Source organism: Prunus mume, linkage group LG2 (assembly GCF_029339155.1).
Source record: "Prunus mume cultivar Tortuosa linkage group LG2, ASM2933915v1, whole genome shotgun sequence".
NCBI lineage: Eukaryota > Viridiplantae > Streptophyta > Magnoliopsida > Rosales > Rosaceae > Prunus > Prunus mume.
In genome coordinates this window covers 38,176,606-38,190,496 of record NC_142699.1, presented here as the reverse complement: position 1 = coordinate 38,190,496, position 13,891 = coordinate 38,176,606, and the positions used below count along the sequence as shown (strand labels likewise).

Here is a 13,891-nt window from a genome sequence, read left to right as displayed (position 1 = left end):
GCTTCAAGGTTTCAATGGCAAATGTCTCCTAGGAAACAACGACCTCCTTCTTGCGGTATGTAGTAGCACTCCAAACCGCAAGAACAACTAATACATACTTGTGTTTTAATTATTGCATATAATTTTCATGAGACAATCTAGCATATTTTGTAAATCATAACACCATTTTTCTATAAATAAAAAAAATAAAAAACTGAATGAATTGCAGTATTATATAGATGCTCTGTGTCCTTACAATAGAGATGTACTTCTGTTTATGGAAGCCCACAAGTCATATACTTTAAAGGCTTATTTACTGTTTCACCCCATGAAACAAACATTTGGTCTCACTTTATCTCGTTAAATTAAAAATTTCTCACTTAGCCCCTTGAATCTCTAAAAATTGCTGAAATTTTCTCACTTTACCACTTTCATCCATTTCCTTCCACAAAACCGTTAAGTGTGTTGACGTGGCATGGGCATTCTATTAATTTTAGCTCCTTATCTACTCTCTTCTCTCTCCCTCTGCCTCTCTCTTCCCTCTCCTCCTAGACCCAACCTCCATCACACCCCACCCCCACCCCCACCCCCTGAAACAGATAATAAGCCTACTTTAAAACAAACAAAGCATCTCTTAATGTATAGGCGAACTCGCATGAAAATAAGACTGCAACTTTAAAATTATTATTTCTTTCACAATTTATCATCCATTAGGAAAAATAAAATAAAATAAAAATTAATTTTTGGGAGGTGGCTTAGCAAATGTGATGGTGAGGTGGCTTAGGTTTGGAAGGTGGTTTGGTTTGAGTGTGAAATTGGGGGAAGAGAAAGTCTTTTAAATTTCATTTTTAGATCGAATTTGAATATTTTATAATTAATACAATTTTTTCTATTAATTTTGTTAATATTAATTTTTTTAATTTTAATGAATTTAGAAGAATGAAACATATTTGTTTTGGTTACATTGGAGGAAAGAAACCCATTGGAGTTTCAAACCTGTGTGCCATGGGGGGAGGGGGAATCCACCACCACCACTGTGATGGAAACCATTGGCACGAATGAAACATATTGGCTAATAGATATAAGCACCAAAATTAGATTGATGGAGTAAACATAGACATTTAAACATGTACCTTTGATTAAATCAATTGAAGTAAAAATACATATAACGTGATAAGATCACCATATCCAGTGCTATTATTAAGTGCAACAATAATCTTGCGCCGTGGCTCGCAGGTCTCTTGATTTTGACAAGACAGGATATGTACCTGGATTTCTCTACATAGAATCATAAAGAAAGAACAAGAAGGAATGGAACAGACAATAAATGCACAGAAACCATATTAAATATACGAGCTTCAGTTTGGTGAAGAAGCTGATATTTATAGAGCTGTAAGTCTCTCAAAAGTGTTACACCTGCTTACTGGTTCTGCAGAAACTCTCTCTCTTTCTTTCTTTCATAATCAAGGAACTTCAACAAATACTAATTCATAAGGCTGTTTAGACTGTTTCAAGACTGAGATCATAGCCAGTAATTATGGCGAAGCAGGGCTCCTTGGCCTTAGCCAGTACTGCAGAAGATCGTGTTGAAGCCAAGATCACACCAATTGTCATCTTTTCATGTGTACTGGCTTCTACTGGAGGCCTCATGTTTGGTTATGAGGTTGCCATTTCTGGTCAGCCCCTATGTCTCTCACATATAAAATAAAATACCCGCAATTTATTTATCGTCTGTTCTAGTTTAAATTACAATGAATTTTTTTTTTGGGGTTCTTGTTGATGCAGGAGGTGTGACAGCGATGCCCGGTTTCTTGAAAAAGTTCTACCCTGATGTCTACGCTAGCACTCAGAAACTGAATATCAATAGCAATTATTGCAAATACAACAATCAGAGCTTGCAATTGTTCACATCTTTGCTGTATCTTGCTGCTCTGGTGGCAACCTTCTTCGCATCATACACTACCAAAAGGCTAGGTCGAAAGAAAACCATGTTAATTGCTGGGGTTTTCTTTATAGTTGGTACAGTCCTAAACGCTGCGTTTCATGACCTTGCATTGGTCATCATTGGGAGGATCTTGCTTGGCTGTGGAATTGGTTTCGGCAATCAGGTTTCCTATCTCTAATTTTTAATTTTTTAATTTTGCTTCTTCGTGTTCTACTTTGGTTTGAGAGCTGGGAATGTTGTATTACTGTTATCAATTTCTAGCAAAATATTATTATTTTCTTTTTTGAAGAGCTAGGCACAAACAGTACAATTCTAACACAATTTAATCTAAGCTTAATTACTGTTTTACCCCCAGGAACGGACACTTGGTCTCACTTTGCTCATTGAAACTAAAATTTTATCACTTAACCCCAGAATCTCTAAAATTTATTGAAATTTTCACACTTAACCCCCAAAATCTCTAAAATTTGTTGAAATTTTCTCACTTTTATACAATTTCCGTCCATTTCCATCCACAAAACTGTTAAGTGTGCTGACGTAGTATGGGCATTTTTGTAATTTTAGCTCGTGTATGCCTCTCTCTCTCTCTCTCTTTCCCTCTCCCTCTGCTTCTCTCTTATCTCAACCCCCCCTCCCCTCCCCGACCCGACCCTACCCGACCCCACCCTCTCTCTCTCCTCTCTCCTCTTAGCTGCGGGGAGGGGAAGAAAGGGGTTTGTTAACCCTAAATTTCTTTTTTTAAATGTTTAAAATTTGTTTTATTTATTTATAATTTGGATTTTGAAGTTTTTTTAATAGCTAAAATTACTAAAATGACTATGCCATGTTAGCACACTTAACGGTTTTGTGGATGAAAATGGACTGAAGTGGTAAAGTGAGAAAATTTCAGCAATTTTTAGAGATTATGGGGGTTAAGTGAGAAAATTTCAGTTTTAGGGGTAAAGTGAGACCGAGCATCCGGTTTAGGAGGTAAAACAGTAATTAAGCCTTTAATCTAATTGTGACCACACGTAGATTTAGAGGAAATGGTATTCTCTGTTGATCTTTTTAGTGTTGATGTTTCGAACGGAGAAAAATTGCACATGCCCATATAGGGAAAGTTATTGCGTCTCAAAATAACACCTTATGACATTAGTTATAATATTGGAGGTACGCGCTCAGACATAATATGAACCAACTCTGTTTTTCTTCCTACCATTTGAATAGGAGCTTCAGCCTCCATTTTCTTGAGGCATATGCATTATGCCTCGCCCCCTAACGTGCTCATCACGCATTATTTTCATGTTTTGTAGGTTGTCCCACTTTTCCTTTCGGAGATAGCCCCAACAAGAATACGCGGAGGACTCAACATACTTTTCCAGCTTAATGCAACCATTGGAATTCTTTTGGCAACCCTTGTCAATTATGGTGCTGCTAAGTATGTCCCTTTCTCCTTGGTTGAAATAGCAATATACATGAAAAATACCAAGAAAATGAAACTAGTTTCTTAATCAATTAGGCAAGGAAGATAAACTGTCTATGCCAGACTGATGGGAATGACTGAAAATAATTATGGCTACTCTTATGCTTAACCTTCATCCACTAATTAACCTCCAATAACCATGTGTTCTGTCGACACAGAATTAAAGGGGGATGGGGTTGGAGGCTATCACTGGGTCTGGCAGGTGTTCCTGCACTTATGCTAACCTTGGGGTCCCTCATTGTGGTAGACACTCCTAACAGTTTGATACAACGCGGTAAGTTGGATGAAGGAAGATCAGTGCTTAAAAAGATCAGGGGAACAGAAAATATTGAAACAGAGTTTGCGGAGATAGTAGAGGCAAGTCGTGTAGCAGAAGAGATAAAGCACCCCTTTAGGAATCTCCTTAAGCGTAAAAATCGCCCCCCACTGATCATTGCAATAGCGATGCAGGTCAGTATATGTACATTGGTCAATCAGTTACTTGAAATATAAGAGTCATATTTTGTTAACATCGTTTGATTGCCGATGTTTGCTTTGCAGATCTTCCAGCAATTCACAGGCATCAATGCAATTTTTTTCTACGCTCCCATTTTGTTCGCGAGTATGGGTTTTGGCAACAATGCCTCCCTTTACGCCGCAGTTATAACAGGAGCTGTCAATGTTCTTGCCACAATTGTATCTGTCTTCTTGGTTGACAAAGTTGGGCGTCGAATGCTCTTATTGGAAGCTGGCATCCAAATGTTCCTTTCTCAAATAGTCGTTGCAATTGTGCTAGCCTTGAAGGTAAAGGACCACTCTAATAATTTATCTTATGGTTTGTCAATTCTGGTGGTGGTCATGGTGTGTACTTTCGTCTCCGCCTTCGCATGGTCTTGGGGACCCATCGGATGGTTGATCCCTAGTGAGACATTTCCATTGGAGGCTCGGTCAGCAGGGCAAAGTGTGACAGTTTGTGTCAACATGCTCTGCTGTTTTGTTATAGGACAAGTCTTCCTCTTAATGCTTTGCAGCTTGAAGTATGCCATCTTCTTGTTCTTCTCTGCTTGGGTCTTGGTCATGTCACTCTTTGTGCTATTTCTAATTCCCGAGACCAAAAATGTGCCTATTGAAGAAATGACAGAGAGAGTGTGGAAGAAACATTGGTTTTGGAAGAGATATATGGATGACCACTATGAGGGTGATGGAGTTAAATAAAATTGTTAACTAATAGTCCCATATCATTTGTGTTATGTTTAAGTTTGTAAAACTACGTTCTAATGTGGTTAATGTTTCCAATATTTAAATGGATGTGATTCTAGTCAAGTATTTTAAATAATGAGATAAGTTGCTTATACATTATATGTGTGTGTGTGTCCTTTTTTGTACTGTTGGTTTGTTTGTTTGATTGGCATTTCTTGATATAATAAGTATATTATCATCTGTTATAGCTTTCACACGAGCTTCCGAATTAAAAAAATTTGCAACCTTTCGCAACCTTAAGCAGGTTTGTAAGTTATAGCACATGTGGTTAAGAACATTATATTTATTCTTATACAAGGCTTGTATAACACATGGTATCGATTTTTATAACAAGTGCAGTACGACTTAATTTCTATTTGTTTGATTGGAATTGCTTGATCTAATGAGTATATTCACATCTATAACATTGTAAATACATCAAGTCGTAAGGGCAAACAAATTTGACAAACCTTGTGCTGGGACTTGTAGAACATGCGATATAGCATAATATTTATTTTTGCACTCGAAGTTTTGTATTTAATTTTTATTACACAAGGCTTGTATAACACATAGTATTGATTTTTATAACAAGTGCAGTACGACTTAATTTCTATTTGATTGGAATTGTGATAGGACCCGCCCTGAATTCCTTGGAACTTGGGACGAATCCTGTGGAATTTCATATATCACACCGATGCCGGGCCCACTTCTAATACTATAGCCTATTTTCCAAATTAAGGAAAAAGGGGCACCAGAGACTTTACATTTGAATTTAAGCAGTCTCCTCTGAAAAATGGACATTTCTCAAAAAATTTAAACTTGTTAAGACAATTATGACTCAACCGGCAGAATGCACAAGTTAATAACATGCAATTTACATAATAGGCCTCTGGCCTTACAATCAACCCTAACATGCATTTTACAAACGAAACGGAGTTCAACATAAGTAGAAATATATAAAGATTGCCCTACACAAGCTCGGGCTTCAAGTCACCAACAAATTCAAAACCAAACTTTACAACTCTAATAAATAGGATTTGATCCCAATGACCAAATGAAAGTCCACAAAAATATGGTTATCTTGGAGCTGCACCTAGGTGAGGCCCCAGGTTACCTACGTACCTCTTTGAGGATCAAGTCACACGTAGTTCTACGATCAACAGTCACAATTCAGATAATATACGATTATTTAAAATAATACAAACAGTTAAATTTAGATTCATTACAACATCAAATTCGACAAGGCAACCCCTGCACACTTTATGAGTTCCTTTCCCTTTATAAGTTCTTTCCCCACAACCATACCTTATCCAAGGCGTATGTTGTCAAACGACACTTCCCAATCCATGACTTAAACATTCATACCTGTGCAAGGTGCTCACAAAGCCCAAATTCAAGAATCTCAACCCGGAAACAAATCCACACACATATATATATATATTTAATATGTATGTATATATACATACATACATACATACATACATATATATACACCCACCTCACACCATCATCATGTACCAAGGGAAAACAATCCAATTTGGGGATCATTTGATTAGACCACATGGAGGAATCCTCAACAACTATGTGGTTAGGGATGAGCCATCCATCTGAGGGATTGGGCTAACTAGCACGCACAGCAGAATCCTCAATACTCGTGAGCTTGTGACAAGTCTTACAAGCGCAAACCACCCCTCCAAGGGTCTATGATAACACCCCGTCAAGGGTGCTCGGATTCCGATCATATCTAGGTATCCATATCCACTATTTCCAAGTATCAGTATCCAAGGGGAGGTACATATGATATTGCACATAATGTACTGGGGAAAGCGATCCAACACGGGGGTTGTTTGGCTGAACCACATGGAGGAATCCTCAACAACCATGTAGCCAGGAAAGAGCCGTCCAACAGGGGGACTAGGCTCACTAACAGGCACAGTAGAATCCTCAATACTTATACGCCTGTGACAAGTCTTACTCACGCAGACTACCCCGCCAAGGGTCTATGGTAACACTCCGTCAAAGGTGCCCAGGTTCCGACATATCCAACCATATCCCCAATCTCCAACTATCCATCAATACTAGAATCTATAACCAAGGAAGCCCACACATCGGAAAATCCAACGCCATGTGTGGGTATAGTGACCAAGGACGATACATATGATGGTGAAGTTCGTAATCCTTATATAAATATTATACAAATAATATTCCCTTCCTTAATTCAATTTTTCCAAATATCTATTCATAGTATCGAAAATAAACTCTCAAGCATGTATTTCGTAAAGACCCAAAAATAATTCAAATAAAAACCAAAATTTGTTTACACATAATTTCTATAAAATACTAAATTCAACAATTAAAAATAATAGACTTTCGTAAACAACCCTCTATCACCTAATCCAGATACTTTAATAATAATCAAAATAATATTAAATAATGCTAAATAATAATCCTTAGAGATCCCATATCCTCATTAAGCCAAATTAAATCAATTTTCAATAAAAACTTATTTAAGCAAGAAATTTCCACAATAGAAGAACGAGGTACGCTTAAACACAAACGTCCACTCATTTCCTAATAATTATAGCCGAGCCCAAGGCTCACTTTCACAACCCACCAATCAACTATCCCATGCTTATCTATTCCATAATTTCAATTATCAAGATAATATCCAAGAATTCCATAAGATACTATAAACCATCTCATAATCCCAACATAATCAAAATAACTTAAATAACGGTCGAGACTCGTTTACACAGTCGTTCTAGTACTTCTAGAAAGGTGAAACTACCTCGAAAGACTCAAGGTCAACCGAGGGTCAAACTGTCCAAACTTGGTCAACTGGGCCTGAGGGTCCCACGACCTCCGAATTCCAATTTGAAAATTCCTACAGGTTCAACAAGGTTTAACATACATGTCCTGCAAGTTTGGTCCAAATCAAACGGTCAGATCGCTTGCGATCGCATGATTGGATGGTTACCGTTTAATCTAATCTTTGAATCATGGAATCGAATCATCCGGGACTCCAATTCACGATCCGTGAATTCCTACACGATCCTAGAGATGCCTAGATCAACATATTTGAAATTAGAGTCAATCTAATAGTCCGAACATATCGAATTCGGATAACGCCAAATATGCGTAATCCGTTCGACAGTCAAACGATAACCAAATTCAAATCCGAGCATACCGTCGTGCTTGGGACAACATGATGATCATTTTAGAACCAAATGGGTCACCCAAAAAGTGCCCATGCGCCGAAAGCACATGGGTGCCCAAAGAAATTCTGGTAGCAGGAAAATCTCCAAACTGCCGGTCAAGACCTGTACCTACATGACCAAGACAATGAGTGGGGCAACTTTTGGACCGTGACCAAAAAGTGACCAAAACTTGCCGAAAACCAGCCAAATTTCAAGCGATAAATTGAGTTAAGAAACGCATAAATCGATCCTATTCAACCCATCCATCAGCTAGAACACATTGAGAGGATGAAAAAGCATATCTTGATCAAAGAAATTAGTGGTCGGAATCGCCGAAACGAGTGTCAAAAAGTTTACGTAAAAAGCAACGAATTTTCTACGTTTTACGGCATATAACGGCGGTCTTGTGAAGGAAATGGGGTGGGTCGGAAGAGGGAAGTAAGCTTAAACTTTTGTATCGGTCCGTCCAAAATGGAGGCTAGATGTGGTTTTGGTGACCCAAAAACCGTCATTGTCAAAAACTGGGGGAGGGGGCTGTTCGCATTGGAAGAGAGAGAGAGAGAGAGAGAGAGAGAGAGGAATTCCAGGTTTAAAGAAAACATTTTTGAAATATTTACGGTTATGCCACTAAGGTTCCTTTGGTTGTAACTTCTTTGTTACAACTTCAATTTGAGCCCACTACGTATCTACGAACTCAACTCAACGCGATCTACGTCATGGTGCAATTCATTTACCCAAAATCCTTTCGGATTAAAAATTTGACCAAAATATCCCTACCCTCAAGGGCAAAATTGTAATTTTGAAATAGAAATAAATTGATTTAAATGATTAAATTAGGTCAGGATGTTACAAATTGCTTGATCTAATGAGTATATTCACATATGTAATATTGTGCTGGGACTTGTAGAACATGGGATATAGCATAATATTTATTTTGCACTCGAGGTCTTCTATTTAATTTTTATCACTTGACAAGTGCAGTAAGACTTATTGCTAGATCAGACACAAAACCCTATACATGGAAAATGACGCTTTCTTGCTGCTCGAGGAGAGTCATGCGTTCAACCTAGAGTTTCTCTATGATTTAGCCGTTGTCGTCCTCTTTGAATTGACAGCACTCACAATCGATTTCGTTGGCGTCAATTTATCCTTCTCTTTGGCTCTTCTGGTTGCTCTCACTCATGCCTTGATTCGCTATTTTGGATTTGCATTAGGGTTTGTGTCAGGATTGGATTGATATTCTTCGACTGGCAACTCACTATTAGGGTTTCTGCCCAGCGTCCCCTTGTTGTCTCTGTCCTATTGCTGCGTTGGTTCTGTATTTGGGTCCTTGTTCACAAATCTAGGAACTCATTTTTACTATGGTGTTCTTGCTCAGTTGGTTTCTAATAATATGCCATTGAATTCTCTATTTTGTGCATTGTGGTGCAATCTGTTTTGTTAATTTCAATGGATACGGCAGAGCAATTCTTGTCCCTGTCATGCTAGTGTTAAGTTAGAACGTATGGGAGCTTGGCAACCGTCGTACATTCCACGATCTAAAAAATCTTATATATGAGAAGAAGCCAGACATCGTTTTCCTTGCTTAGACTTGTATGACTACAATTCAAATGGGTGGTTTTGTTCAGAGACTTGGTTTGGGTGATGTGCTGTGTTCCCAGAGAATGAGCATCTAGTGGGCTATGTATTCTTTGGAAGATTAATTTATAGGTCATGCTGCTCTCATCTTCTACGGGTCATATCGACATTAGGATTACTTTTCATAACTCTTTTAAAACTAGATTTACTAGGTTTTACACTCATCCTGATCCTAGCCAACGGTCTTATTCTTAGGAACTTCTTTGTTGACTAAGTCAGTTGGGTTTTGGTTCTTGGCTGTGTTGCGGTGATTTCAATGAAATTCTTGATATAGATGAAAAAAGTGGTCCTTGTACCCATTCAACCAATCAAATTGAAGAATTTCAAAGGGTTGGAGATTGTAATATGGTATCGTTTGATTTTGTGGGTCATCCTTTTACTTGGACGAACAATTGCAAAGATGACACCAATGTTCAAGCACGACTAGACTGGGGTTTTGGTAATTTAGCTTTGCTTCAGCATTGGGGTACCTTTACTACATATCATCTTGCGGCTTACTCATCTGATCACCAACCAATTTTCTTACATCCTGATGCATCATCTGGTGTTGATGTTTGGCATCATAGAGGTCCGCATTGTTAGATATATGCCATATAAAGCCAATATTAAAATGGATTATTCTAAGGATATAATATAATATAATCAAAAGGGCATGAATGTTACTCTAAGATACATAATGTACATAAAGTAACAAGTCCATGGATAAAGATATGGATGTAAGCAGTCTAAAGAAGTTAGATTCACGAGACCTTTACATCATAGTAGTATCGAATCCTAAACAGTTCCTGGTTATAGGATCACTAATTAGACAATGGTAATCCGCAAGGCCTGATTCACACTATGTTTACTCAATTTAGAGGATGAGTAGTCTCAAGTTATTAATGTAGAGACACTAAGACAGGTGTGTAGGTGCTATATAGAGATGAAGTTCACTGAACATGATCAACTCAAGAATTATTGTATGGAAGTCTTACTCACAAATGTCTTAGACATCATGGTTGTCTTTTGTATGTGACTTAAAGGTGTTCCTCATGATACTCAGCATATACACAGAGGCATGTGAATGTACAACAAAGAATCTCTACTCTTAGTAAGAAGAGAAAATACTCTAAAGATATGATTCATTGAATCTTTGGCCAAAGTACACAATGAGAATTGAAACAAGAACGTTTTCAATTAGATCCAAGTGAATCATATAATCTAAATATGTCATGTTAAGGGATTTGACACAAGTTAACCATATGCCAACAACATGACATAGAGTGTTGTAATAAATAATAACTGAATTGCATTGTAATCACAAACTAACTAGGTTCTCAAAATGAATTTTATTTAGCTTAGGCAGCCATGACATACTGCTAAATGTCAATCAAGGTTTGTACAATTAGCCTTCGCCAATAGGGAGAATTGTATAAAGGTATACAATTCACATTTGGTTTAGAATTAATCATTCTTACCCACAACATCGCTAATTTGAACTTATAAGATTGCACACCAAAAATGTATGGATTGAGAATTGAAAAGAGAATAAATGATTTGCGGCTTGGTCAAAATCAAAGTCACAGTCAAAAGTTAAAATCAAAGGTCAAATCATTGACCGAGACTTGACACAATCAACACAAGGTTGACTTGGACCAATGCTTGTTAGGCAACTTAGTGATTTAATTTATTAAGTCATTAAATCAATTAAACTAATTAGATTAGCTTAATGAATTAATTAAAGTTTTGGAACTTTAGTTTTGGTCTTACATGACTTAAGCATTTAAAGGAAAATGGACCTTATAGACTTAGGCAAAGTGTGACACATTATAAGGTTAAAGTGGTAGACCAAAGTAGACCAAAAAGGCCAAGGAAGAGGAGGGTGCGGCACATGAGATCTCTTTAGTGGCACATGTGTGATAATATGTCTCTATATGATTGTCATCATAGCACAACAGCTCATTAGGGTTTCAAGTTAGGTGTTTTGGAAGAGAGGAAAACATCAAGCCTCTCTCTCAAACACTTCCTTGGCTGGCCACCATAGAGAAGAAAGGCTAGCACCTCTCCTTCTTCTCTTGGTTCTTTATTCTCTCATTCTCATTCTATCTTGGTGAAGATACTTTGGGGAGGCATAACCATATTGTGCCTATTTGGAGAACAAGGAGGAGAATCAACAACTAAGGGACAACTCCCTCTACTTGAATACCATTTTGGGATTCAAGATACGCTCCAAAAGTAACTTCACTTTCTACCTTCTTTTTAATATGTGATATTAGTGTCAAAAGTGTAAACTTTCATAAACCTACAAAGATTGGGACCTAGATTGAGACTTGCATGAATCTATAGTTTTTTCTTGCTTTCGCTTTTATTTGATTTCATATTTGATATGCATAGGCTAGATGATTTGTTTTCTCATAGCTTCTAGGGAATTTAGAAATCCCTACACCATAATTTCCCTTCATGCGTCACTTTTAGTTTGAAGAACAATGGACAACCGATCAAGAATGTGAACAAATAGTTCAAGAAGGGTGGCAACCTGGGGATTCTCCTACGGCTAATATATTTCTTTGTGCTCAATGTTTATCGTCCTGGATTCTCCCACGCCTATTTTCTTCTACTGGTACAAATATAAGTAGCGATATTTTTTGAGACAGTCTCCACCCATGTCCCTCAAATGACTCAGCATTTTCTGTCCCTGACTTTCACTCGCGATGAGGTGGAAAATGCCATTAAATCTATGAGATCGCCTAAAGCTCCCGGTCCAGATGAAATGCCAACTTTATTTTACCAACGTTATTGGAATATTATTAGCTTTGATGTCTATCAACTTTATTTGAACATTCTTAATGGGAGTGAAGGGGTGGCTGCTTTCAACCATACTCTAATTGCCCTTATTTCGAAAGTTAATTCACCATCTAGGGTAATTGAATTTCGCCCCATCAGTCTTTTTAATGTTCTCTATAAAATTATTTCCAAAGTTCTTGCTAGATGTTATCTTGGAATATCAAAGCTCCTTTGTTCCCCATCGTATGATTTTCGATAATGTTCTGCAGCGTTTGGAACCATTCATTGTTTGAAGCGTAGAGGGAAATTGGAAAGACGAAAGATTATCTTGAAACTTGATATGGCCAAGGCCTATGATCGGGTGGAGTGGATATTTTTGGAACGCATAATGCACATAATGGAATTTCATGATCACTTTATTCAATTGATTATGGGACGCAATACCACTATCTCCTATTCCTTATTACTGCAGGGGAGGACGTCTCGGCATATCATTCCTTCTCGGGGTCTTCACCAAGGAGACCCACTGTCATCCTATCTTTTCCTTATAGTGGCTGAAGGTTTCTCGGTGTTGCTCCAAAAGGCTCCCTTTGCACTATTTATTAATCATCTATTTTTCGCTGATGACAGTCTTTTATTTTGTGATTGAGTTTTCAAAGATTATGGAGTTGAAACACATCTTTGGTCTTTATGAAGTGGCTTCGGAACAACAAATTAATTTTGACAAGTGAGCTCTTTGTTTTAGCCCATCTACCCCTAAAATAGTTCAAGCTCAAATCCAAGCATTATTGGACGTATCGGTTGTTCCTTGTCATGAACGCTATTCGTGCTATCAAAGATTATGTATGGAGAAAAATCTCTGGTTGGGAAGGCAGACTTCTTTCCAAAGTTGGGAAGGAGGTGCTTATCAAAGGTGTCTGTCAGGCTATGCCTACTTATTTTATGATTGTTTTCACCTCCCTCTGGTTTATGTTCGAGATAGAAGTATCTTCGCTCACTTGGTGGTCGAAAGAGGAGGTGAGAAAGGCATTCATTGGAAGAATTGGAAAGCCTTAGTACGCATAAGATTGAAGGAGGCCCAGGCTTTCTCAAGCTTGTTAGTTTTAATCAAGAATTACTTGCCAAACAAGGGTGGCGTCTCTGGAATTTCCCAATTCCCTTATTGCCGAATATTCAAAGGCGCTACTTTCTTGATTCGGTTTTTATGCCTAAGTGGGTTCGACACCCTCTTTTACATGGAAATCGATTATGTGGGGTCGGGAGCACCTTTCTCGTGGTCTTCAATGGCATATTGGCCATGGACGCTTAGTAAAAATATATATATATGGAGATCTGTGGGTTCCTGATCACCTTGAATGTTTATGAGATTTGGGGCAAGTGCTCTTATTATTGCTAGTGGACGTTGGAATGTTTCTGAGATTTATCGTCTCTTTACTTTTCTCAAAGCTAAGCTAATCCTTTCTATTCCTCTGGCTTGTGATAATGGTGATTGTCGTATTTTGACATTTTTCTAGTAATGGTCGATATATAGTTAGGAGTGAGTATTAGACTGCTTTGGAATTCTAAAAGACGACTTCTTTGTCTACCTCTGGGCCTTCATCCTCTAGGTTTTAGAAGTTATGGAAACATCTCTGGAAGCTAAAAGTTCCTCCAAAAATACAGCAATTCTTATGCGGTTGGCCCAAAATG

The 13,891-nt window shown here is 37.8% G+C and overlaps 1 protein-coding gene across 1 annotated transcript; it reads left to right on the top strand.

Moving 5' to 3' along the window:
• The first annotated feature begins 1,392 nt into the window (after positions 1 to 1,392).
• On the top strand, positions 1,393 to 4,721 carry LOC148920253 (sugar transport protein 13-like). Its single transcript, XM_089046210.1, has 5 exons — positions 1,393 to 1,655; positions 1,765 to 2,087; positions 3,217 to 3,341; positions 3,545 to 3,836; positions 3,927 to 4,721. Exons 1-5 carry the CDS (start codon positions 1,517 to 1,519, stop codon positions 4,578 to 4,580), a joined length of 1,533 nt encoding a protein of 510 aa, XP_088902336.1. The 5' UTR covers positions 1,393 to 1,516; the 3' UTR covers positions 4,581 to 4,721.
• The last annotated feature ends 9,170 nt before the right edge of the window (positions 4,722 to 13,891 follow it).